The 27148-nt window shown below is 39.3% G+C and overlaps 1 protein-coding gene across 4 annotated transcripts in view; it reads left to right on the top strand.

Annotated features, from left to right (window-relative positions):
• Window positions 1-27148, top strand: part of LOC103126682 (transmembrane protein 19) — a 74814-nt gene that overhangs the window by 1854 nt on the left and 45812 nt on the right. The window contains exons 2-3 of one of the 4 annotated variants that reach the window (XM_007537589.3): window positions 8193-8388; window positions 16820-19838. The exons of 2 other annotated variants lie outside the window; for them this stretch is intronic. In XM_007537589.3, the coding sequence (XP_007537651.2) occupies window positions 8193-8388; window positions 16820-17173 (550 nt within the window). In that variant the 3' untranslated portion in view covers window positions 17174-19838. Of the gene's footprint in view, window positions 1-8192; window positions 8389-16819; window positions 19839-27148 lie in introns of those variants that run through there. One more of the 4 variants, XM_016194540.2, reaches the window with a different exon arrangement.

The raw sequence follows: 27148 nt of genomic DNA, 5'->3' as shown, positions 1-27148 counted from the left end.
TACTTTAAAAGATTTTCTACTAACCTGAACTGGAGTTGGTGTATTGCACCAAAGTAAAAGACTCTGGGATTGGGTGGGGGCGGGAGAGTTCAGGTCCAAAAAGGATGACAGAGGACCTAGTGGGGATTGTATTGTTATGTGGAAAACTGAGAAATGTGCATGTACAAACTATTATATTTACTGTCAAATGTAAAACATTAATCCCCCAATAAAGAAATTACAAAAAAAAAACAAAAAAAGATTTTCTACTAAGGTTGATAACATAGTGGCTATGCAAAAGACTTTTCTTGTCTGAGGTTCCAAGAACACAGGTTCAACCTTGTGGCATTACCATAAACTAGAAATGGCTCTGATTTAAGGGGGGAGGGGGGAGTGAAGATTTTCTATCTTATCCTGTGAGTAGCATTTGAGAAGTCTTGAAGACTTTAAAGAATGGCAAGATTAGATTTGCATATTAAAACTGCATTGTGGACAGTTGTGTTACTTAAATTACTGCTCAAGCATCATAAGGAGCTTATTATAAAATATTAATTTACTCATTGTTTCCTATCCTGGAAAGTCTTTTTTTAAAAAAAGATTTTTATTTATTTATGAGAAAAATAAGAGGAAAGAGAGAAAGAACTAGACATCACTCTGGTACATGTGCTACCAGGGACCAAACTCAGAACCTCATACTTGAGAGTCCAATGCTTTATCCACTGCGCCACCTCCCGGACCACCTGGAAAGTCTTTCTATGGGCCAATTGATAAATTGTGTTTACTCACTGGAAGAACCAACAATAGATTTCAAAAGGTAAGTGTTAGTAGAACAAAAAGAGAGAAAGAGATAGGAGTTTGTAGTAAAACTAGGATTGGGCCGGGTAGATAGTGTAATGGTTATGCAAAGAGAGTCTCATGACTGAGGCTCCCAGGTCCTAGGTTCAATTCTTTGCACCACCGTAAACTAGAGTTGAGCAGTGCTCTGGTGGGGAAAAAAAAAAAAAAGTCTAAAGCCAGGAAGCATCTACTCACTGTATAGACTAGAGAAGTGGACATCTTTGAGAAGTAGCATCTGCATTTGGTAATTTGATCTGGAGGATGAGGGGCAGGGAGGAGTCAAGCAATAACACAGAATGTTTAAAAGATGCATGGTAGTCCAGGAACATACATTCCTCTTTTCTGTATTACCTGCTCTGAAATTAGCATTTCCATGTGTAGCCCCAAGATTTGTTGTAAAATAACAAATAAATAAAAAATGCACTGCTGGGCTTGGGGATGTAATTTCTGGTAGAATGTATACCTCACAGATATAAAACTGGAGTCAATCCCTGGCTCCAAAAAAAAAAAAATTCCTATTTTATAAGTACAAATAATACTAAACTCTTCTAAAACATTAACAAACTTTTTTTTTTTTTTTTTGTATCTTGGATTGTTGCTGGGGCTCGGTGCCTGTACTACAAATCCGATGCTCCTGGAGGTTATTTTTTCCCCTCTGTTGCTCTTGTTGTCATTGTTATTATTGTTGTTGTTGCTGGATAGGACAGACAGAAATGGAGAGAGATGGGGAAGACAGATAAAGGGAGAGAAAGACAGACACCTGCAGACCTGCTTCACTACCTGTGAAGCTATGCCCTGCAGGTGGGGAGCCCAGAGGCTAGAACTGGGATCCTTAAGCCGGCCCTTGTGCTTCACCACGTGCACTTAACCCGCTGCTACCACCCGGCCCCCTTCTTTGTCCTCGTATTTACATTGCCCAGTTTCCATTTCTTAAGATCTATTTATTAACAGGAGAGAGAGAATCAGAACATCCCTTTGGCACATGTGATTGCTAATCTTGGAACATGGGACCTCATGCTTTCAAGTTCAAAGATAGAGCCACTGGGCCATGTTTCCTTTTATCTTCTACAATCCGGTATGAGTCTGCCCAACTCTTACAAAAAGCTGCTCATGCAGCTCATGTTAATGAGATGTCACCCTTAATTCACTTTTCAGGCATGTGATCATTTTCTGTTTAAAATACTCTCAACTCTTAAATGACCTGACACAGTTACTGGGAGTTTGTTCTTTTTTTTTTTTTTTTTTTTGAAAAGATTTATTTAGGGACCGAGTGGTAGTGTATTCGGTAGAGCACACATATCACAATGCACAAGGACCCCTGTTTTAGCCCTTGTTCCCCACCTGCATGAGAGAAGCTTCACAAATGGTGAAGCATTGCTGCAGATGTTTCTGTCTCCCTTTCTGTCTCATTACTTTCTTATTTTTTTTTTTCCTTAACCAGAGCTCTCCTCAGCTCTGGCTTGTGGTGGTGCTGGGGACTAAACCTGGGCCCTGAGGTGCCTCAGGCCCAAAAGTCTTTTATTATTATTATTATTTATGAGAGACATAGGAGGAGAGTAAGAACCGGACATCACTCTGGTACATGTGTTGCCGGGGATCGAACTAAGGACCTCATGGTTGAAAATCCAATGCTTTATCTACTGCACCACTTCCCAGACCACCTGAAAGTCTTTTTGTAATCATTCTGCAGTCTCCATAGCCCTTAAATATTTTACTTATTCTTAAGAGAGAACAACCAGAGTATCACTCTGGCACATATGATTCTAGGGATCAAACTCAAGATTCCATGCTTGTGAGTCCAGTACTTTGTCCACTACATCACCTGCTAGGTCCCACTGTCCGTTTACTTTATTTGACATGTCTTCAACCTCTTCCATCAGCCCCTCTTTCCACACCTGAACTAGGTCTTCCCAGTCTTAAAATCATTTCAACTGTTCCTATGGTTTCAATTAACATTAATCTGTTGATGCATCCCAAGTCAGTTATTTCCAGACTAAGTCTCTGGTGTGTTCTAGACCTATTGACCAGCTATCTACTCACTATTTCCTGGTGTCTCTTCAGTTTCTTAGATCCAGCAAATAAAGGCTGGGAGACTAAACAGCATAGACAGTCCATTTGAGAAGTTCCAAATCAACCCCCATATTCTGGTTTAAAAAGAAAATTGTATTAATGAATTTACCCTTCCTCCAAGCTTGTATATTCCCTTTCTCAGTATCTAGAAACACCACCCATGCAAAAATTTGAAAACCATCCTCCCTTAAACTACTCAGCATTCCCTTTCGGATGGCATTGTTACAGCTACCTCTTAAATGGTTCACTGCTTCCATTCATCGCTACTTAACCACTCATAAAATCAGTCATGTATTACTAAATGTTTAACAGGATCCACAGCTGAGGGGGAAAGGCCTGATTTATAGTATTTGCCCAGTTTCCATATATAAATACCCCCATGATTTCTGGTTTCAAGCTGCTAGCTTGATATCACTGATTGTAGAGTTGGAAAGAAAGTTCTATAGCTTTTACACCATACAGATATAACAAGTAATCTTGAGTAAGATAAGAACTAGACAAACAGGAGACATAGTATTATGGCTGTGTAAAAGACTTTCATCCCTGAATTTCTGAGGTCCTACTTTCAGTCCTGGCACCACTATAAGTCAGAGATGAACAGTGATTAAGAAAGATACACTTCAGCAGGGAAGCAGTTACAGAAGCCAGACCTTCCACCTTCTGCATCCCACAATGACCTTGAGTTCTTACTCCCAGACCGATAAAGAATAGGAAAGCTATCAAGGGAAGGGATGGTATACAGAGTTCTGATGGTGGAAACTGTGTAAAGTTGTACCCCACTTATCCTATGGCTTAGTGTTTCTTTTTATAAATAAAAAAGAATTTAAATTAAAAAAAAATATACACCTAGGAAATGGTGGTATCTTGCTATGACTACCTTTGTTTTTACCTTTTTCTCTCTCTCTTTTTTTTTTTTTAACCAGAACACTACTCAGTTCTGGTTTAGGGTGGTGCAAGGGATTTACATAACCATTATGCTATCTACCCCTGCCCAGTTTTTTAACTATTTTCCTTGTAATTTTACAGGATTTTAACTGTAGCTTTGGTGAACAACCAGTTAAAATGTTTTCTGTTAACAATCAGCTCTTTAGAGGACCATGGGATAGTTCATCCAATAGGGCACATGCCTTAGGTTGAAGTCGTGACACTACATGGAAACTCTGATTCTGTGGTGTCACACTCTTTCTCTATTCCTATATGAAATGAGGGGAAAAGAAACCTGGGACTGGTGAGATCACACAAGAGAGCACAGCAAAAAGACAAAATTGGCCAACTCGCTAAATTTGTCATTTTAACTGATTATTGATGTCATTTTGGATAAAAGGTCAAACTGATTTCTTAATTTAGAAGGCCCTCTAGCATCATTTCAGGTTATAATGCTCTTCCCTGTACCCCAGATACCCTCAAAACATTCATTATTCCTACACTAATTTTCCCAGCCAGTCACTCCCCTAAGGTCCTACTTTTCTTGTTTTATACTTTCATGGAACTCTATACTTAGCCTTTTATAAAACTCATGAAACTTGTGGCACTTAATAATACATAGTGTTTTGCATGCCCACTCTACTCATTTACAAGTCTCATTTAATACGTAGACCCACACTAGGTATTATTTTTTATTACAGTACTTCACTTTAAATAGATGATAAATAGATAATAGATGATTAAACTAATACCTAAACAGATTAATAACATACAAAAAGTCACCCAGCTGCTGTTATGTGGAGGAGATATATTTATCACCCTGGTTTATCTCCAGAGATAATGCCCTCAGTAAACTTCTCTTTTTTTTTTTTTTAAACTTTATTGGATAGAGACAGCCAGAAATCATGAGGGAAGGGGGAGATAGAGAGGGAAAGAGACACCTGCAGCCCTGCTTCGCCACTCGCAAAGCTTTCCCCCTGCAGGTGGGGACCAGGGGCTTGAACCTGGGTCCTTGTGCACTTAACCAGATGCACCACCACCTGGTCACTTGAATAAACTTCTTAACTTCTTATTTGCTTTTTTTTTTTGCATGCTCTTTTCTTAATATATATATATTTTTTATTTACTTATTTTTCATTTTTGTTGCCCTTGTTTTTTTTTATTGTTGTGGTTATTACTGTTGTTGTAATATATATTTATTTTCCCTTTTGTTGCCTTGTTTTTTATTGTTGTTATAGTTATTGTTGTTGTTACTAATGTCGTCATTGTTGGATAGGACAGAAAGAAATGGAGAGAGAAGGGGAAGACAGGGGCAGAGAAAGACACACCTGCAAACCTGCTTCACTGCCTGTGAAGCGACTCCCCCTGCAGGTGGGAAGCCTGAGGCTTGAACTAGGATCCTTACTCTGGTCCTTGCGCTTCGTGCCACCTGGGCTTATCCCACTGCGCTACTGCCCAGCCCCCCTTATTTGCTTTTTAAAGATTTATTACTTATAAAAGAGAAACCCACATGAAACAGGAGAAAGAAAAATCCAGAGCACCACTCTAGCACATTCATGCCAAGAATTGAACTAGGAACCTCAAGCATGAAATTCCCTTGATATACTGGTTAAGACAGAGAAGTAGGAAGACCACAATAACCACTCTACTGCATGAACTGAATTGGTGCTCTGGCTTCTCGCACATGCAGATCTAGCTTATATAAAATACATCAAATCTTTAAAATGGGAGCAGTGAGCTTCAATTTTGTTTATTTCTGCTATCAAAGTTTGTACTGAAGCTTCACAAGTGCATAAATTCATTGCTCCAAGTAAACTTTCTTATCTCTTTATGTAATAATAGACCAGAGTACTACTCTAGCATGCATAGTACGAGCAAACTAGAGGCCTCATATATGCATGTCTTCCACTACCTGCTGAGTCATTTCCCCAGCCTCTAAAGCTTGTTTTTGTTTTAGCTTTAGACTTCAGGAAACATTTCCAAAGCATTAAATATCAGAACAGACATCTTTGAACTGAGGAAACAAATATTTATTAAGAGGTGAGAGATGAACATAGTAGGTAAATTCCCTAACAATTAAAGCATGTTTAGAGTTGGAGGCTAGAAACAGAAGAGGTTTACTGATAAGCCTGTACTTTCATTTCTTTATGACTCTGAATACACCTAGTACATGTGACATAGCCAAAGCTGACACCTAGCAGAGATTAAGTTGCGGACTTCTGAGGCACACAGTCTTTTTGTTCTTTTTCTTTTTTTAGTGACTTAATAATGACCAACAAGATTGAGATAAAAGAGGTAAATTCCACACAATTCCTACCACCAGAATCCAGAATTCCACATCCCGTCCTCTCCATTGGAAGGTTCCCTATGGAACAAAGATCTTTTTGAGTGTCACAAAATCTTTTAACATTAATAGTTCTTATTAAACACCAGTCAATGCATATATTACATAAAATAACAGGCAGTCAACCTAATGAAAAATTCAACTCAAACTTAGTACATATTAATATTGATTCTCAAGTTAACACAGTTATCACTGGAATTTTTATTAGTTTTATCATCATCAAGGGTTTTGTTTTTGTTTTTTTAATACCAGAGCACTGCTCAGCTCTGGCTAATGGTGGTGCAGGAGATTGAGCCTGGGACCTCAGAACCTCAGGCATGAGAGTCTCTTTGCATAACCATTATGCTCCATCATCAAGGTTTCACTGCTGTAAGCCAACTATTTTCAGATAGAAAGACATGCAGGGAGTGGTGCATACTACACCACCAAGCTTCCTCCAGTGCATTGGGGACCATGCTCAGACATGGGTTGTGTGCATGACGAAGCAGGTGCACTACCCACGTAAGCTATCTTGCTGGTCCATCACTAGAGTTTTTAGACAGTCCCTCAAAGTTTTCTCTTAATTAATTAATGTGGTACAGTGGCCACATATCAGTACATTCTCTATTTGAAAGGAATAGGGCAGGGGTAGATAGCATAATGGTCCCAGGTTCAGTCCCCTGCACCACCATAAGCCAGAGCTGAATACATAAAAATTAAAAAAAAAGAAAGCAATAAAAAAGTCTCAGTTTTGCCAACATTTTATTTTATTTTATTTGCCTCCAAGGTTATCACAGGGGCTCAGTGCCTGCACTACAAATCCACTACTCCTGGCGACCAATTTTTTTTTTCTATTTCATTGGATAAGATAGATATCTGCAGACCTACTGCAGGTGAAGAGCCAGGGACTTGAACCAGAATTCTTGTGCTTTGTACTATATGCACTTAACTTGGTGCACCACTGCCCAACACCCACATTGTACTTTTTCTGAACAAATTCTGCTCACAAGAATACTACAGACCTTAAGAATAATTTTTTAAATATATGCAACTTAACTGTGGAAGTAACAGTGAACTAATAATCTAAATATTCCAAATTCATATTTCCCTCTACAGGGGAATCATGGGACTGGAGGAATCTCGAATCTGTGGTGCTGTGGTCTCTCTTATCTCTGAAATTAAATAAAAATTTAAAAGTTGACTAAAAAAAATTTTTTTTTTTAAATTTAAAAGTTGACTTAGGAGCAGTGGGATTACACATGGGCAGGACTACACATAAATCACTATTTGGGAAATTATTTACAAGAAACTGTCACATAGACAGTTTCTTATCTCTCAAGGTAAGTGCCAGCACACCACACCCTCCACCAAACATATCTGATGTGTTGTGACATGTACATCAACACCAGGTCAAAGAATTTTAAAATCATCCTGCTTCTTTTTTCTTTTTATTTATAATCATCCTGCTTCTAAAAGGTCTACACAAACTTGATTTAAGTCATGTTTGTTTTTTCCTGAAAAATAAAGCCACTGAGTAAAGGTTTTTGCTTTGTTTTTATAAGTTATAAAAATAAGTAAGAGGTGGAGGGATCTGGGTGGTAACGCACGGGATTTAGCACACACAGTGCAAAGCGCAAGGACTGGCATAAGGATCCCAGTTTGAGCCTCCAGCTCCCCACCTGCGGGGGGGGGGGGGGCGGGGGAGGTTAGTCGCTTAGCAAGCTGTGGTACAGGTCTGCAGGTGTCTATCTTTCTTTTCCCCTCCTCTCTCAATTTCTCTCTGTCCTATCCAACAGCAGCAGCAGAAATAACAATGGAAAGAGGATGACTTCCAGGAGCAGTGGTTTCTTAGTGCAGGTACTGAGCCCCAGTGATAACCCTGGGGGCAAAAAAAAAAAAAAAAAAAGTAGGAATTGATTGCTGTTTTAACATCTAAATATTGAGAATTTAAGTTTTTTATGTACAAGGAAGGTAATTTTAGTCATTACCTTCCAAAACACTCATTTAAGTGCAATCAAGTGTAACAGTTGGAATTTAGTTGCCTTTTTTTTTTTTTAAGGTTCCCTTTGGATCCTAAAAGAAGAAAAGAATGGGTTCGCCTGGTCAGCCGCAAAAATTTTGTGCCAGGAAAACACACCTTTCTTTGTTCAAAGCACTTTGAAGCCTCTTGTTTTGACCTAACAGGACAAACTAGACGACTTAAAATCGATGCTGTTCCAACTATTTTTGATTTTTGTACTCATATAAAGTCTATGGTAGGTAATATTACTTTTCTTGTATCCATTTTTAGAGCCCATTCCTTTTTGTTTGTTAAATGGAGCAACTCATATTATTAGCCCCAAGAAAGCTGCAAGGTTTTTTTTAATATGGTAAAGGAACTGATTAGAATTAGAATTTAAGACTCCTTACTTCAGTATTCTCTTCATACTATAAATAGTTGTACCATATTTATAGGTTTGTGTTTTTTTTTTTTTTTTTTAATTTCTGCTTGCTATTACCAATAATTGAACCATTGGTTTAGTGAGAAAGTATAAGTAATAAAACCTCCGGCATCATCCTGCTATGAATTTAAGATGACACATCAATAACGTGCTAAGTATTATAAGAACAGCATATCTAGGGGAGTCAGGCGGTAGCACAGCAGGTTAAGTGCACGTGACACAAAGTGCAGACCAGTATAAGAATCCCGGTTCTAGCCCCCCCCGGCTCCCCACCTGCAGGGGAATCGCTTCACAAGTGGTGAAGCAGATCTGCAGGTATCTGTCTTTCTCTCCCCATCTCTATCTTCCCTTCCTCTTTCCATTTTTCTTTGTCCTATCCAACAACGATGACATCAAGAACAATAATAACTACTACAACAATAAAACAAGGGCAACAAAAAGGAAAATAAATATTAAAAAAATTTTTTTTTACAAAACCAGCATATCTAGAGTGGCTAAACAACTTTGCATGCCTCAAATGTGTGATGCCCTGGATTTACTCCCTGGTACTTCATTAATTAAAAAGGAATCCCTGGTACATCATTAATTAAAAAGGAAAAAGGCAGCACACCCAAAAAGTGCCACATTTACATCAAAGAATATTAAAGTCAGAGAAAGCTATAATGAAAATCTTTTTTTTTTCTTCTTTCCTCTAGTGAAAATCTTAAGAGCTCAGGTATAGTCTGGATTTTAATTGGAACTTAGAATTTAGGAGAGTTCTCCTCCTCCTTCTCTTTTTCCTTATTTTTTTTAAGGTTTTATTTATTCATTCATGAAAAAGATAGGAAGAGAGTGAGAAAGAACCAGACATCACTCTGGCACATGTGCTTCCAAGGATTGAACTCAGGACCTCATGATTGAGAGTCCACTACTTTACTGTGCCACCTCCCGGGCCACTTCCTTCTTCGTTAGCCAGAAACAAAGAATGAAAGACATCACAGCATCAAGGCTTCCTTCAGTATGGTGGGGGTGGAATCAAACCTGGGTCATGCACATGGCAAAGCAGCACACTATTCAAGTGAGCTATTTCACCAGCACTAAATTTAGGAACATTCAGGAGAATTCTTGACCTTACACAGGACAATTGGAAGATCATGGTGAAAATAGTATTTCAAGGAGTGAGTGGAAATTAATCAAATGTTAGTAAGTAATATGTAAAAGGAAAGAGATAATTGTGGTTAATAAATGAATAGAAACAGTGGAGCAGAGACTAGAAATAGGTCACCTGGAAAAGCATGCATCTTATTCACAAGAACCCAGATTCAAGCATCTGGAACCACCTGGGAGCTCAATGCAAGTCAGGTACTATATTGATTCCTCTCTCTCACTCCTATATATATATATATATATATATATATATATATATATATATATATATATATATTAATTTGTTTATTTTTACCACAGCACTGCTCATCTCTGGCTAATGGTGGTGCAGGGGATTGAACCTGGGAATTTGGAGCCTCAGGCAGGAGAGTCTATTTGTATAACCTTTATACTATACCCACTGCCCTCTCTGTGTATATCTTTTTTAAAAAAAAATCCATAGGGAGTCGGGCAGTAACACAGCAGGTTAAGCACAGGTGGCGCAAAGTGCAAGGACCAGAGCATAAGGATCCCGGTTCGAGCCCCCGGCTCGCCATCTGCAGGGGAGTCGCTTCACAATCGGTGAAGCAGGTCTGCAGGTGTCTATCTTTCTCTCCCCCTCTTGTCTTCCCCTCCTCTCTCCATTTCTCTCTGTCCTATCCAACAACAATAAAACAATAAGGGCAACAAAAGGGAATAAATAAGTAAAAATATATTTTAAAAAAATCCACAAGGAGTCATGGAATCACTTAGATGCAAAGGTTCAATACACACATGTGCACACATACACACACACACATCAGTGGTCTAGAGATGAAGAAATAATTCACCAAGTAAGATGAACACTTTGCCATCTGAGTAGCCCAAATTCAAATGCTACCATCACATGGGAAATGCTTTGCCACTAAATGAAGCTTCAGTGTAGTGGTGTCTCTCTATGTATATCTGAATGAAAACAGTCTGGGATCAGTGAAATCACATATACATGAGACTCCAAGCTTAAAATTAAAAAAAAAAAATGAAAGGACAACAGCTAATCTTATATGGAATAGCTGCTTAGAGAGGAAAAAGCAAGCCAGATGCATCCTGAAGTAAAGAATATTATGAATGGGCTCAGGCTGTGGCGCACCTGGCTAAGCACACACAGTACAGTGTTCAAGAACCCAGGTTCAAGCCCCTGGTCCTCACCTACATGGGGAGAATCTTCATGAGTGGTGAAGCAGAATTGCAGGTGTCTCTTTGTATCCTCTCCCCCCTCTCAATTTCTGTCTCTGTCCAATAATAAATAAAGTAAATGTTTAAAAAAAAGAAAATAATCTTTTTTTTTCCCTCCAGAGTTATTGCTGGGGCTCAGTGCCTGCATGCCTGCACCACGAATCCACTGCTCCTGGAGGCTTTTTTTTTCCCCCTTTTGTTGCCCTTAGTTTTTTTGTTTGTTTGTTTTTTATCACTGTTGTGGTTATTGTTGTTGTTACTGATGTTGTTGGATAGGATAGAGAGAAATGAAGAAAGGAGGGAAAGACGGGGGAGAGGATAGACACCTGTACACTTGCTTCACCACCTGTGAAGCGACTCCCCTGCAGGTAAGGAGTCGGGGGCTCGAACTGGGATCCTTACACAGGTCTTTTTGCTTCATCCCATGTGTGCTTAACCCGCTGTGCTAATGCCCAACCCCCAAGAAAATAATCTTTAAAAAAAAAAGAATATAATGAACAAAACAAAAAGCATTTGGGGACTGGGGAGATAGCATAACAGTTATGCAAAAAGACTTGCATACCTGAGGCACCAAAGATCCCAGGTTTAACCCACAGCACCACCATAATGGGCTGATAAGTGCTCTGGGGAGAGTTTATTTTGAAAAGGAGAACCAGTCTTTTTCTATAAGGAAGAAAACAGCATTGCTTTTCTTGAATTGTTTATTATGGTTAAACGTATAAGTGTGCATATGTGAATAACTAAATGGAAGAGAAGGTTGTGGTAAACTGATTATCAAAGATACCAGAAAAGCTCCAGGAGAACAGTTTTGTCCTTTTTCACTTGTGACTACTATGCGCCTCAGGTGGTTCCTGGTCTGTTGTACTTATTCAGTTATTGAGTTTATATACTTTATTTTTTCTTATCTTTATTTGTTTATTGGATAGAGACAGTCAGAAATTGAGAGGGAAGTGGGTGATAGAGAAGGAGATAGAGGGGGCCAGGCAGCAGTGCAGCAGGTTAAGCGCACATGATGCGAAGCGCAAGGACGGAATTTCTCTCTTTCCTATCCAACAACAACGAACACAATAATAATAACAAAAGCAATAAAAGGAAAAAGTAGCCTCCAGGTTCAGTGGATTCGTAGTGCAGGCACTGATTCCCAGTGATAATCCTGGAGGCGAAAGAGAGAAAGGGGCATCTGGGGGTGGGGGAGGCAGACGATAGATAGCGCAGTGGGTTAAGCGCACATGGTACAAAGCACAAAGGCCAGCAGAAGGATTCCAGTTGGGGCCCCCTGCACAGGGGGGCCGATTCACAGGGGGTGAAGCAGGTCTGCAGGTGTCTATCTTTCCCCCTGTCTTCCTGTCCTCTCTCTATTTCTCTCTGTCCTATCCAACAATGATAAACAAAAGGGGAAAATAGCCTCCAGGAGCAGTGGATTTGTAGTGCAGGCACCTAGCGGCAGCAATAAAGCCCTGGAGGCAAAAAGAGAGAGAGAAAGAGAGAGACATCTGCAGCACTGTTTCACCACTTCTAAAACTTTGCTCCTGTGGGTGGGAACCAGGAGCTCAACCCAGGTCCTTGCACATTGTAACATGCACCACCACCTGGCCCTCTTGAATTTATATACTTTATATTTGACTTATTGATCACTTATTCACTCAGCAAGTCATTTATAATATATCAGACTCTGAAGCTAGATGCCAGGGAAATACATATATAAAAAGAGTCCTCTGTGACCTTAGCAAAGGGAATACTGATCCCAGTTTTCTTAAGAACAGAAACCATTAATTGTCTTGGTAGTTCAATACAGTGCCCTGGGAATTTTTCTTAAACATTTCATTTATGTATTTTGGATAAAAACAGAGAAATTGAGAAGGAAGGGGGAAAATAAGAGACTGAAAGAGATATACCTGCAGCACTGCTACCACTCATGAAGCTCCTCCTCACCCTTCCTGGTAGGGACCAGGGGCTTGAACCCAGGTCCTTGTTCATAGTTACATGTGTGCTCTACTAAGTGTGCCACCATCCAGCCCCACCCTGCAAAATGTATAAATTAGTTCCTTAGTGTTTCAATAAACGTTTGATGAGTGAAAGACAAAAGGATGAGGAACTGAAATCTGGGAACTGAAAGTGGTTTAGTTTTGCTGCAGTATAAATCAGGATGGCAAATTGCAGAGTGGAGTGATATGCAGAATATTATGGTATGCCATGTAAAGTTTACCTCTTCATAACAGGACAGCTAAAAATAATTCAGCCAGTATAGAAACATCAAGTCTGTTAGAAAATTATTCTTATGGCAGAATTTGGAACAGTGAGAAAGGAAAGAATAAAGTTTTTAATACAGTTAAGCCAGGATATCATGTAGGTACATTTGGGTACTGGCAATAAGATGGATGAAAAGGAGACCAGGAGAGAGCTTAACCAGTAGAATGCACAAGGACTTGGGTTTGAGCTCCCAGCCACCACGTTGAAATAACATGCCAATGGGGAAAGTTTCAGAAATAGTAGAGCAACATTGTCCTCTGTCTCTCCCTCTCTGTCTCACTTCCTATATCTTGAGGTGGGACAGAGACGGAGAGAGGAGTCCACCAGGAGCAGTGAAATCCTGCATGCACAAAGCCCAAGCAAAAGCCTGACTGGGGAAGATAAAAGGAGTGTAAGGGTGGGAGTAGATAGCATAATGGTTATGCAAAGAGACGCTGATACCTGAGGCTCTGAAGTCTGAAGTTCAATCCCCCATCCAATGATAAGCCAGAGTAATACTCTGAAGAAGTGGGGTTGGGGTGCAGACTGTGGCACCCCAGGTTAACTGCTCATGTTACCATGCACAAAGACTCTGGTATGAGCCTCCACTCCCCACCTACAGGGGAAACACTTCACACTGGTGAAGTAGGTCTGCAGGTATCTTTTTGTTTGTTTGTTTGTTTTTACTTTATTTATTTACTGGGATAGAGACGGCCAGAAACTGAGAAGGAAGGGATTAATAGAGAGGAAAAGAGGCAGACAACTGCAACATTGCTTTACCACTCAAAAAGCTTTCTCCCTGTAGGAGCAGCACCACCCGGCCCCCAGGTGTCTATCTTTCTCTCCCCTTCTAAATCTCCTTTCTCAATTTCTCTGTCATATCTAATAAAAATTAGAAGAGGGTGTGGGGGAAAGGCCTCCAGGAGCAGTGGACTAGTAGCCTCAGTGATAATCCTAGTGGCAAGAAAAGAGGAAAGGGGAGGGGAGGAGAAGAGAAGGAATTGGGGAGATGATCCAGCAAGTTAGGATACCAACTTGGATGCCTAAGATTCCAGAGGCTGCAGGTTCAACCCCCAGTATCACCTTACGCCAGACCTGAGTAGTGCTCTGACCCTCTCTCTCTCCCTACTCTCTTAGTCTCTCTTTCCCATAATAAATTAATAGATGAGAGAATGCTTAGAGGGAGCATAAAAGAGACCATAGCACCAAAGCTCCTCCAATGAATTCGAAACTGGGTTTGAACCTGGGTCTTGCACATGAAAAAGAAGCACACTATCCAAGTGAGCTATTCCGATAAATCTTTTTAAAAACTGTCAATAAAAGAGGAACCAGATGGTAGAACACCCAGTAGAATGTACTCATTATCATGCACAAAGACCTGGGTTCAAGCCCCTGGTTTATCTCCCTGTCTCTCATTATTTATTTATCAGAACAGAAAAAAGAAAAATGGGAAGTAGGTGGTACAGCAATGTAGGCACCAAACCCTAGCAATAACTGGGAGTCAGGGGGACCAAAAACCTTGAGGGGTAGGAGGATAGGAGGCGGCTTACCTGGTTGAGTTATAGGTTGCAGTGTGCAAGCACCCAGGTTCAAGCCCCCAGTCCCCACCTGCAGGGGGGAAGCTTCATGAGTGGTAAAGCAGGGCTGCAAGTGTCTATCTCTCCCTCCCCTCTCAGTTCCTCTCTGTCCCACCCAATAAAGACAAACCCAAAAGCCTTGGAAGTATGGTGGAGGATTAAGGTTCTCGGGAGTTGGGCAGTAGCACGGTGGGTTAAGCGCAGGTGGCGCAAAGCACAGGGACTGGCGTAAGGATCCCTGTTCGAGCCCCCGGCTCCCCACCTGCAGGGGAGTTGCTTCACAGGTGGTGAAGCAGGTCTGCAGGTGTCTGTCTTTCTCTCCCCCTCTCTGTCTTCCCCTCCTCTCTCTATTTCTCTCTGTCCTGTCCAAGAACAACAACAGCAATAATAACTACAACAATAAAGCAACAAGGGCAACAAAAGGGAATAAATAAATAAAAATGTAAAAACAAAAAAAAGATTAAGGTTCTCTTAGGTTCTATTAATTCTACCTCCTAAATCAGGTGGGGAATGTCTAGTTAGCAAGCCACATATGGCACAATAAATCATATGGTCTGTTCCCGTCAAGGTTCTTTTGTTTTTGATTTTTTTTTTTTCCTTACTGACCATGTATTGGTTTTATAGACTGTCAGACATTTTCGCAGTTTGCTTGCCAACTTTGGAAGCCTCTCTTCTCTCCCTGAATTCACCCCACACCCACCTCCTCTCTCTTTCTTTCCTCCTCCTTTTTTCAATATTTTAAAATATTTATTTCTTTGATAGGGCACTGAGAAATTGAGAGGAAAAGAAAAGACATCTGCAGTACTGAATCACCAATAGTGAAGCTTCCCTCCCACCTGTAAGTGGGGGCTGGGGACTTGAACCCAGAATATTGTGCATTAGGGTGTGCGCGCTCAACCACCCAACCCCCAGGGGTTTTTTTCTTAGCAACATCAAGTGATAATTTTTTAAGTTAATAAATTTGTACAGCCCTTGGCAGGTTCCTCACCCCTGTATAGGAGATAGAATTAATAGTGTCTGGTGACTAAAATAAAGGCTGAAAGGGATCCTCTGTTTTTTTTGTATGAGGGAATTTTTCAATTTAGATTTTATTTTTGTTGTTTTATTAGGGAAATAATGATTTGTAACACAAGTTGTCACATAGGTACAACTCCCATCAACAACTTCGGTCCTTCTCCATCATTGAGTATTGGGTCCCCAATGCCCATTCAAACCCCTCCTTACACATACACTCATATACACCCACGTCTTAGAGCTTACTTCAACAGACAGTGTCTGTTCCAAGTTTCACCATATGTTTTGCCTTTCAGTGTTTCTTTCCACTTATAAGTGAGATCATCTGGTATTTATCCTTCACCTTCTAACTCACCTCACTTAACATGATTCCTTCAAGTTCCATCCAAGATGACCTAGTCCAATTTTAAATCCTTGAATAGAAAATAAAATTATGAACTAATAAAATCTATTCAATAGTTTCTTTAATTTTTTAAATCTTTATTGGATAGAGATAGCCATAAATCAAGAGACAAGGTGGTGATAGGGAGAGAGACAGACACCTGCAGTACTGCTTCACCACTCACAAAGCTTTCCCCCTGCAGGTGGGAACCAGGGGCTCGAACCCAGGTCCCTGCACATTGTAATACATGTGCAACCAGGTACGCCACCACCTGGCCCCAAGAGTTTTTATTAAGGAGAAACCCAGGTTTGAAATAGTAGTCAAATTGAGAAAATAATATATGCCTAAAAAAGATTAAGTCAGCATCATAAATAAATACAATGTCTAAATACTAAATACTATGTCTACATTTTCTTTAGTGAAAAAAAATGCAAAGTATTCTTAGTCTCTATGTCAATTGGCTATATCCAAACCTATGTTTGTATTTCTATAAAGAAAGGAAAAATAGTTAATTCAATCAATTCAGAAACTTGAATCCAAGAATACATGAGATGGGTTCCTGATGTGTCCTACTAAAAACTTTTATTTTTTTTAAGAAGCATTATGCAAATTAATTTAATACCATTATGCCAAACTGAACAAAATTTACCTTTTTGTGATATTCTATAATTTACATTCAACCTTCTAATTTTATTTGGCTCAGAAACTCAAGTCAAAGAATCTTTTGAAGAAAAGCAACTGTTGTACTCCAACTGGACCATCTAATTTAAAATCAAACATTGGTAGTCAGCAAGTACTACTTGAACATAGTTATGCCTTCAAGAATCCTATGGAGGCAAAAAGGAGGATAATTAAACTGGAAAAAGAAATAGCAAGCTTAAGAAGGAAAATGAAAACTTGCCTACAGAAAGAGCGCAGAGCAACTCGAAGATGGATCAGAGTCACGTGCTTGGTGAAGAATCTAGAAGCAAATAATATATTACCTAAGGGCACATCAGAACACATTTTACCAACGGCCTTAAAGCAGTCTTCCTTTGGAAAATTTCAAGGTTCTTGAACAAGATCAACAAAGCAAAAGGTTGCCAATTCTCTAACTCTAAAACAGACCAAGAGTATCTTCACTAAAGATAAACCTATGTAGAAATTATTAACTCATCCATTTTTTTTCAAAGGTAAAGATATTTAAGGGAATTGTGGCAAAATTGAGTAATTATTTTAAAGATTTTATTTATTTATTCATGAGAAAGATAGGAAGAGAGAGAGAATGAACCAGACATCACTCTGGTACATGTACTGCTGGGGATTGAATTTAAGGCCTCATGCTTGAGAGTCCAGTGCTTTATCCACTGTGCCACCTCCCAAACCACAAAATTGGGTAGTAAAGTATTACTTGAAGTAACATCATTACTTGACTATAATAAGACTTGATTATAAACTCAAATCAATAATTTCTTTTTTTTTTAAAGATTTTATTTATTTATGAGAAAGACAGGAGGAGAGAGAAAGAACCAGACATCACGCTGACACGTGCTGCCGGGGATCGAACTTGGGACTTCATGCTTGAGTGTCCAAAGCTTTATCACTGCGCCACCTCCCGGACCACAAGAAGTTTTTTCTATCAGAGCATAGCTCAAGTATGGTTTATATTGGTGTTGGTGATTGAACCTGGGGACTCAGTGCCTCAGGCATGAAAAAAAAATTTTTTTTTTGCTAGGAAAATTTAGAGGAGAGGGGTAGAGAAATAGTGAAAAAGACCACAGCAACTTCCTTCAGTGCTATGGGAGCAGGAATTGAACCTGGCTCATGCACATGGCAAAGCAGTATAGCTACCTAAATGAGCTATTTCAAGGCCAACACATGAATAACCATTATGTTATCTCTCCAGCCCAAAATGGAAAACTTTCCTTTGTGTTGATTTATTTTACCAGAGCACTGCTCAGCTATGGCTTAAGGCTGGGAATTGAACCTAAGACCTTGGAGCCTTGGGCATGAAGTCTCTTTTTCATAACTATTATGCCATCTCCCCAGACAAGTGGAAGACTTTTCATGAAACTTTTATTAAAAAAAGAATAGAAGTGCCTTAGAAGAATTATGTGCTTAGAATTTTGCTAGGTAATTATATGTTAGCAAAATGTTTTGTGTTTTTGTCATTCTAAGCTACTTATAAAGAATGGTCTTTGACAACTAATGTGTTTAATTTATAGTAGAAATCAAAGTTTTCCTGGTACCAAAGTTGGGATATTATATTCTAAGTAAGGTACTACGTAGGAGTTAACTAACATTAAATATAATGTTAGAACTGCTGGTTTTTTTTTTTATTTCTTTATTGGGGGATTAATGTTTTACATTCAACAGTAAATATAATAGTTTGTATGTGCATAAATAACAGTTCTCAGTTTTCCACCCACCCCCCCCCCCAGTGTCTTTTACTTTGGTGCAATACACCAATTGTAAGAACTGCTGAGTTTTTATTGGCATTATCATTTGGGAAATTTATAGGAAAAAAATGAGATGCAAGCAAGCTCTTCTGTTTAAATTTTTGTTATCTTATTTTTTCTTGTCAGTGAAAGTGAACTAATCATAGCCTTTGAATATTACCTCTTATGGTAGATTGGGAAATATTTTGCAAACAACATTTCTGAATGTGAAATGCCCTTGAGTCATCCAAACTAGATAAGACTTTATGTGCCTCCTAGACTATTGACTGGTTGCCTTCTAACATAGGCAGGTGTGATTGCATGCAAAGATTAGGATCCAGTTTTTACCTTAAAGAAATAGACACATGCTACTCTTTTTCTCATAATAAAAGTATTACATTTCCAATTTTAAAAACTGATTTATTAATAGCATCTGCAGCTTCATGTTAGGAGTACTCTCTCTGTCCATCATGTGTTGATAACAGAACTCTTAAGCTCATCCCTCCCCATTAACCCACAGTAAAATTTAATCCTAGGAAAGTATCTCCAAATAAAAATTTTTCATTGATTACTGAAGAAAAGTATTCACCGTATTAGAACTTTACAACTTATAATTTAATATGAAATTAGTTTATCTTACCCATTAGCTTGCTTTTTATCTTTTTGTAATGAGAATCAAATAGAGCAGCTGTACCACATTGGGGAATATAATGTAGTTCCTGATAAAAATCCTGATAGAAAAGTGTCTGTGATAAAGCTATGCAAGTGCTAGTTATTTTACATAACAATATCACAATGATTGTAGTCACTTGAACAAGTAAAGGGTTTGCTTTATATCAACACAGTTGAAATAGCTGTTCAGAACTACTCTTTAAAATAGCTTTGTTTAAATCATGTCAAATTTAATGTTGAATGTCAAACATTAATTCCCCAATAAAGAAATATTAAAAAAAAATAAAAATCATGTCAAAAGTTAGTGTGTAATGAAGTAATTCAATCCTGGTGAGCTTCTGACACCCTAACATAAAACATAAAAGAAATATAGTTTAAATTGCTACAAATCTTTTTTTAAAAAGTTAATCGCTGTTTGTTTTGTTTTGTTTTTTACCAGAGTTTGGTTTATGGTAGTGCCAGGGGATTGAAGCTGGGACTGTGGAGCCTCAGTCATGAGAGTCTTTTTTCATAACCATTAAGCTATCTACCCCTGCCTGCTGTTGACTTTTTTCTCCAACTATTGGAATTATTATTTTTTAAAGTAGCATTTGTCTACTACTATTTTTACAGTACTAGCACGTGTGTGTGTGTGTGTGTGTGTGTGTGTGTGTGTGTGTGTATGTGTGTGTATTTTCCCCTTAACCAGAGCACTGCTCAGCTCTGGTTTATGGTGATACAGGGGACTGAACCTGGGACTTTGAAGCCTTGGGCATGAGAGTCTGTTTGCATAACCATGATGTTATCTGTATCCATCCCTCACCCATACTTTAAATAAGGAAGACTTCCCAGGCAACTAGATTTCACAAGAGCTAAGGTAGGGAAGTCTTTTAGTTATCAGACACTTACAACATATTTCTTTCTTTCTTCCTTTTCTGTTTTATTCAATAAGACAGAAATTGAGGGGAGGAGGAAAGACATCTGGGTTGGGAGAGTTAACATCATGGTTATGCAAAAAGACTCTCAAGCCTGAGATTTCGAAGTTCCAGGTTCTATCCCCTATCCCATCATAAGCCAGAACTGAGCAGTGCTCTGGTAAAGGAAGAGAGAAAGAAAGATCTGCAAATGTGCTTCACCACTCAAAAAGAACCCCAGCTGCAGGTGGGGATCTGGGGCTTGAACCCAGATCCTTGTTCATAGTACTATGTGCATTTAACCAGGTGCCACCAACCAGCCCCCTCACACACATATTTATGAAAAAAAATCCTTTTATATATATTTTAAAAATTGTTAGTCATTTTATCTTAAATATTGGCTGTAGCTACTTGGAATTATCACTACTTTTTTTTCTAATATGGTTTCAAATATATAATAATCAATAAGCCTATTATTTTATATCTCAAAATAAGTTAGGCAAATGATCATTTAATATTAGTATAAATGTAGTGGTCCAGGAGGTGGCGCAGTGGTAAAGCTTTGGACTCTCAAGTATGAGTTCGATCCCCAGCAGCACATGTGCCAGCGTGATGTCTGGTTCTTTCTCTCTCCTATCTTGCTCATAAATAAAAATTTAAAAAATATATATTAGTATAAATTTTAATGAAACTTGTCACCTTTCCCCAATACAAAACAGAACATTAATTACTGATGGTTGGTTCCTACCTACAATAACATCTTGCTATCTTAATATAAAATTAAAAAATATATAAATGTAAAAAAAGCAAGAGTTTGACAAAGTTACTTAGTCTTCATTATTATTTGAGACTGCGGGATGAACTACCGTGCATTTTTTTTTTTTTTTGCCTCCAGGGTTATCGCTGGGGCTTGGTGCCTGCACTATAAATCCACTGCTCCTGAAGGCCATTTTTCCCCCCGCGTTTATTGCCATTGTTGTTTTTATTGTTGTTGTTGGATAGGGCAGAGAGAAATCAAGAGAGGTGGGGAAGATGGGGGTGGGCTAGACACCTGCAGGCAGACCTGCTTCACTACTTGTGAAGTAAACCCCCCACCCCCCAATCCCGCCCCCACAGGTAGGGAGCCAGGGGCTCCAACCGGGATCCTTATGCCAGTCCTTGTGCTTCGGGCCATGTGCATTTAACCCACTGTACTACCACCTGCCATTTCCCCCCCCCTTTTTTTTAAGAATCACTTTATTGGGGCCAGGCGGTGGCACACGTGGGTAAACACACACATTACAGTACCCAAAGATCTGCTCAAGCCCCTGGTCCCCACCTGCAGGGGGAAAGCTTCATGAGTGGTCAAGTAGAGCTGCAGGTGTCTCTCTATCTCTACCCCTCTTTATCTTCCCCACCCTTCTCAATTTCTCTCTGTCGCTATCAAATTAAAAAAAAATAATAATAATCTATCTCACAGAGAGAGACCAGAGCAGCATTCTGATATATGCTTTAATATTGTTTGCAAGTCACTGTTTCACCTCCTGGACTGCTACTCAGTAATTTGAAAGTAAACTTTCTTGGTGTTTTCTCCATGTCATCTTCATGTTTCTTTTCTGCTATCATTTCTTGTTACTCTACTATACTATTTCCTGTTACTATTCGTGTTACTCATTCCACGTTGGTCATTCATTCTATGCCTAGTAGACAGTAGTCTTATCAAAGGACCAGCTGAAGACTAGAACTTGATATGAAGATGAATATGACATAGTTTTCTACCTTTAAATTGCTGAAAGTCTCCTGAGAGAAGCATCTACTAATTTTTTTAAGTTTTTTTATTATGTAATCCCCCCTTTTGTTGCTCTTGTTTATCATCGTTGTTGTTATTGCTGTCATTGTTGTTAGGTAGGACAGAGAGAAATGAAGAGAGGAGGGGAAGACAGAGAGGGGGAGAGAAAGACACCTGAAGACCTTCTTCACCACCTGTGGAGGGACCTCCTGCAAGTGGGGAGCCGGGGACTCCAACCAGAATCCGTAGGCAGGTCTTTGCGCTTTGCGCCACCTGCGCTTAACCCACTGCGCCACCAACCGGCTCCCGAGAAGCAATTATTAATTATAATATAATGATACATGCGCTAAAAGAAGTATGTGTGAATTGCTTTAGCAGATGCTACTGAGATGGAATTTAATGAAAACTTATAGACCTTTTATTATCGTTGTAGTAGTTATTATTTGTTGTTATTGATGCTGTTGTTGGACAGGACAGAGATAAATGGAGAGGGAGAGACAGACAGACAGACACCTGTAAACCTGCTTCATCGCTTGTGAAGCGACCCCCCTGTAGGTGGGGGTCCGGGGGCTCAAACCGGGATCCTTACGCCAGTCCTTGCGCTGCGCTACCACCCGACCCCCAATTTTAGACATTTTATAAGAAAATACTTTTAGAATAAAAAAACTTTTATAAGTAGAAATGGTATTATATAAATGTATAAATGGTATTATCTGAGCAATAACTTTTTTTTTTTGGATAGAGACAGAGACATTGAGAGAGGAGACAGAGATAGAGAGGGAGAGTGACAGGCGCTTGTAGCCCTGCTTCACCACCCGTGAAGCCTTTCCCTTGCAGGTGGGGACCGAGGGCTTGAACCAGGGTCCTTGTGCTCTGTTATGTGTGCGCTTAACCAGGTGAGCCAACACCTGGATAATAATAATTTTTTTTTACATAATTTGCAAGATACTGTTTCCCTTTAAAGCGGAAAAAAAATAAACATGTTTAACAACCTTTTTGGTGTGAGAGAAAAAGAAATATAGAGCAAGAGAGAAACTGGCTCCTCATATATGTGTTATTTCACATCACTCCAGACTAACCTTTTCTTTTTCTTTTTTTTTTACAGTGAAAAGTTATATTTAGAATTAGAAAGCTGGACTTAACCTATTCATTCAAATAGAGACAAAGTGAGAGCACTATCACATGACCATAGTTTCTCCTAGTTCGATCTTAACACCTCTTAGGTTGTGCCAGGACTGATACCTGGGTCACATGCATGGCAAGGCAAGCACCTTCTGGTGAGCTATCTCTCCTGCACAAGATTGTTATTAATTGTATCTTTAATTGTATCTTTTTAAAAAAGGAAACATTGTTAAAAAGAAAACATTGGACTCTGAAGCATGAGGTCCCAAGTTCAGTCCTGAGCAGCACATATTTCAGAATGATCTTCTAGTTCCCTCTACACCCATTCTCATTTCTTTCAATAATAAATCAGTAAAACATTAAAAAAAAAAAAAGGAGAAAGTTGGCCAGTGCAGTGGGTTAAGCGCACGTGGCACAAAGCGTAAGGACCAGCGTAAGGATCCTGGTTCGAGCTCCCAGGTCCCCACCTGCAGGGGAGTCACTTCACAGGTGGTGAAGCAAGTCTGCAGGTGTCTATCTTTCACTCCCCCTCTCTGTCTTCCCCTCCTCTCTCCATTTCTCTTTGTCCTATCTAACAACAACGACATCAATAACAACAACAATAACCACAACAACAATAAAAAAAGGCAAGGGAAAATAAAATTAAATTTAAAAAAAGATTAAAAAGTATATTTCAAAAAAAAAAGGAAAACAGCTAAATAAAATACACTGAAGCTAAATATTTCAAAGTACTGAAGTTTATTTGATATACAAAAGAATACCGATTTTAAAAAAATAAAACACCAGTTTTTAAAAATTACATTTTGAGTTCAGAGTCTCCAACTTGTCTTTGGGAGACACCTCCTCAGCCACGATTGAATTGTGCCCTTTTCTCCTTTTTGTCTTCTTGTAAGTAATAAAAGTCATTGCTATTTAAAAAAAAAAAAATTAAATTTAGAGAAATTTTATTAAAGTACCATGACATCTATTAGTTTTCTTTTTTGTTCTTTACGAGTATACTACTATGGGGCAGACAGGCATGCACCAGTAGAGCACAAATGTTACCATGCACGAGAACCCAGGTTCAATCCCTCAGTCCCAATCTGCAGGTGGTAAGCTTCATGAGTGACACAGAGGTGTCTCTCTCTCCCTCTAACTTCTCCTCTCTCTCCCTGTTTCTATCTATTTAAGAAAAAACCTGGTTACCAGGAGTGGTGGCATCTAATGCAGTCAACAAGCCCCATTTGACCCCGGAGAGTGGGGAGGAGCAACTGTGTGATAGGTGGTATTTTCTTTGATTTACAGGGGAGGAAGTACTTGTTAATATAATTCATCCAGATATCCACCACATTCCAAATGGTACAAGCTATATATATATATGCCAATAATCTAGAAAGTTATAGATGGAATACAGGCCTTTAAGCTCCAGATCCTCATCTTTGCTCTCCAATTTACAACCTTTTGTTAACCATATGAATCACGTTATCAGATATGGCAAGTTACGTGTCTCAAAAGGTGTACATAGTGGCCCGGGAGGTGATGCATTATAAAACACTGTACATTCAAGCATGAGGTCCTAAATTTGATCCCCAGCATAGCATGTGCTAGTGTGATATTCTGGTTCTTTCCCCTGCTATCATAAATATATATAGAGATATATACATATATCTTTTTAAATAAATGTATGTGTCATGAAAAGATACTCTATAAGGTCAATATTGATCTTTTTTTGGTAGACTTTATAATGTTGGTATTTTTTGTATCATCTCTCGATGTTAGAATACGGGTAAATTTTAATTTTGATATAAATACAGAAAATGGTTCAGCTTTATGCCAGAATATGGGACTCTTTTTAAATAGCTGAAGACTTTCTAAAATTGATTTTATAATGTCCATTAGATAATTGCATTCTGTACCCACAAAAAAATGTATTCTGTGTATGTTGATATTAAAAATGTTTCTCCATGGAAATTACTATTGTTACTGTTACATATTGTTAGTAGTAGATGAACATTTGTGTCTTTACGTTTAATTTATTTAATGACAGAGAACTTAGGCCTACTTTGTCATGCACTGAACCCAGGTTTGAGCCCAGCCCCAGTGTAATGGTGGACATTGCAGTACTGTGGATGTGTGTGTGTGTGTGTGTGTGTGTGTGTGTGTAGAGACAGGGGAGACACCATAGTGTCAACATTCATGAAGTGTCCCTGAACCCCTTCCCCCAACACACACATGCACATCCCTTACAGGCACTTACATATGTTAACCTAAGACTTGAAGCTGGGTCCTTGTGCTGGTAAAATGTGCATACTTCCAGTTGAACCACCTGCTAGCCCCCAGTAAGTAATCACTCTTAAGGGGTAATGCATTTAAATACTATGTCTGAAATTGAATTGCCTCTTACTATGTTGTTAGTAATTAATAGGAGAAGATCACAAACACATTAGTAAGGGTAAATTAGTTACTATTAGCCCAGGCAAACAATTTCAAATAAAATGTGAAATCAGTCATAAGTGTCAGATTTTTTTTATCTCTCTACTGGGGTGCCGGGCTAGCGTGGAGGTGCCTCTTCCCGGGCATGTACTCTCTGGGTTGGAGAGAACTTGACTGGAGCCAGCCTGGGCTGCTACTCACTCATCAACGCAGGGGAGATGACTCAGGAACAAAACACATGATGAGACAATGCAATACTCTATTGATAAGATAGCCACGGCTTTTAAACGACAGACCCGGAAGTGGCAAGTCGGAAACGGAAATGGCTAGGAAAGGGGTGGAAAAAGGCAAAATGGAGCTGGAAAGGTAGGAACTTCCTTAGCAACTGTTGTGAGGGTTTTAACTGGTGAGATTAATACTGCCCTGGAGGAAAGGAGGGTAGAAAGAAGATACATCAAAGGAATGGAATGAATGGGGATCTTTCAGGCAAAACAATGATTATGTAGATAGGCCATAGTATCAGTTTCGGGGTGTCTCTCTCCTTCTCCGGCAGGGTGGCCTCCAGGGGAAAGGTAACGGGCTGGTTCTTTCTCGCTCACGACAGGGGTGACACGAAGTAAAAGACACCAGGGGACTCTTAGCGTGAATCTAGAATCTGAGTCCTTGAGTCCCAGAATCCTAGAGTCCGTTTATTAGCAAAATGGACATGAGCTAAATAGAAAAGCAATGGAGGTAATTATTGTTGAAATATGACAAAAATTACAGGTTTCTTAACCTAAGAAAAAAAATTACAGGTTTCTTAACCTGTCATGCCCCTAAGGTAGGGGGCTGGTATGACAGGAATTGATGAGATACAAGACAGTTATTCTCCATGACACAAGCAACTTAATTATCCAAAGGTATTTGAGAGAAGCATAGGGGTTAAACCCGTAGGGTGAGACAGAGAGAAGATGGATATCAAAAGGCCATATAGTTTGGAATTTCTCTTGTCTGGGGTCTGAGGTGTGTGATGAAGTGTGTGATAAGGTGTGTTCTTCTGTGATCAAAAGGTGACTTTGAATGAGTGAATCTGTGGCCATGTGGCCTGCAGTTAATGGAGGGAAGTACTGGGGTATCTGTGGGCCTGAGAGTCAAGAAGGAAAGAACCAAGTCTGTGTTTCCCCCCTTATGCTCACCTCGGTTGAGAGAGACTTACCAAGAGGTTATCCTCTCAGACCTCCATCCAAAGATGGGGGTGGTTCTCCCTAAGCTCTATCAGGCTCACACATATCAGGAATGTTCCCAACATATCAGGAATGCAGGGTGGAACAGGGGGAGCTGCCTTAATGCTTTGTGAGGCTCCTCACAATTTCCCGACATCTCCCCCTTTCTTTTTACCTATTGGCCATAGTATCAGGAATTCGGGGTGCTTTGTGAGACAGGGAGTCTTATAAGATGGGGCACACCTTTGGGGTTACTCCCATCCCTCCTTGCTCAACCTCTTGGTAGAGACTGACAGGATAGATGCACTCCTCAGGTCAAGTTCTGCCAAGCTCAAGCACATCCTCACAATTTCCCAACATTGGGGGATTAATGGTTTACAGTTGACAGTAAAATACAATAGTTTGTATATGCATAACATTTCCCAGTTAGGAGTCAGACTTTTTTTCATTATAGTTATTATTATTTTAATATTTATTCCCTTTTTGTTGCCTGTATTGTTTTATTGTTGTTGTTATTATTATTGATATCGTTGTTGTTGGGTAGGA

The sequence above is a fragment of the Erinaceus europaeus genome, chromosome 7 (assembly GCF_950295315.1).
Source record: "Erinaceus europaeus chromosome 7, mEriEur2.1, whole genome shotgun sequence".
Lineage (NCBI taxonomy): Eukaryota > Metazoa > Chordata > Mammalia > Eulipotyphla > Erinaceidae > Erinaceus > Erinaceus europaeus.
Note: the sequence above shows the minus strand (reverse complement) of the source record. Positions and strands in the feature narration are given on the sequence as shown.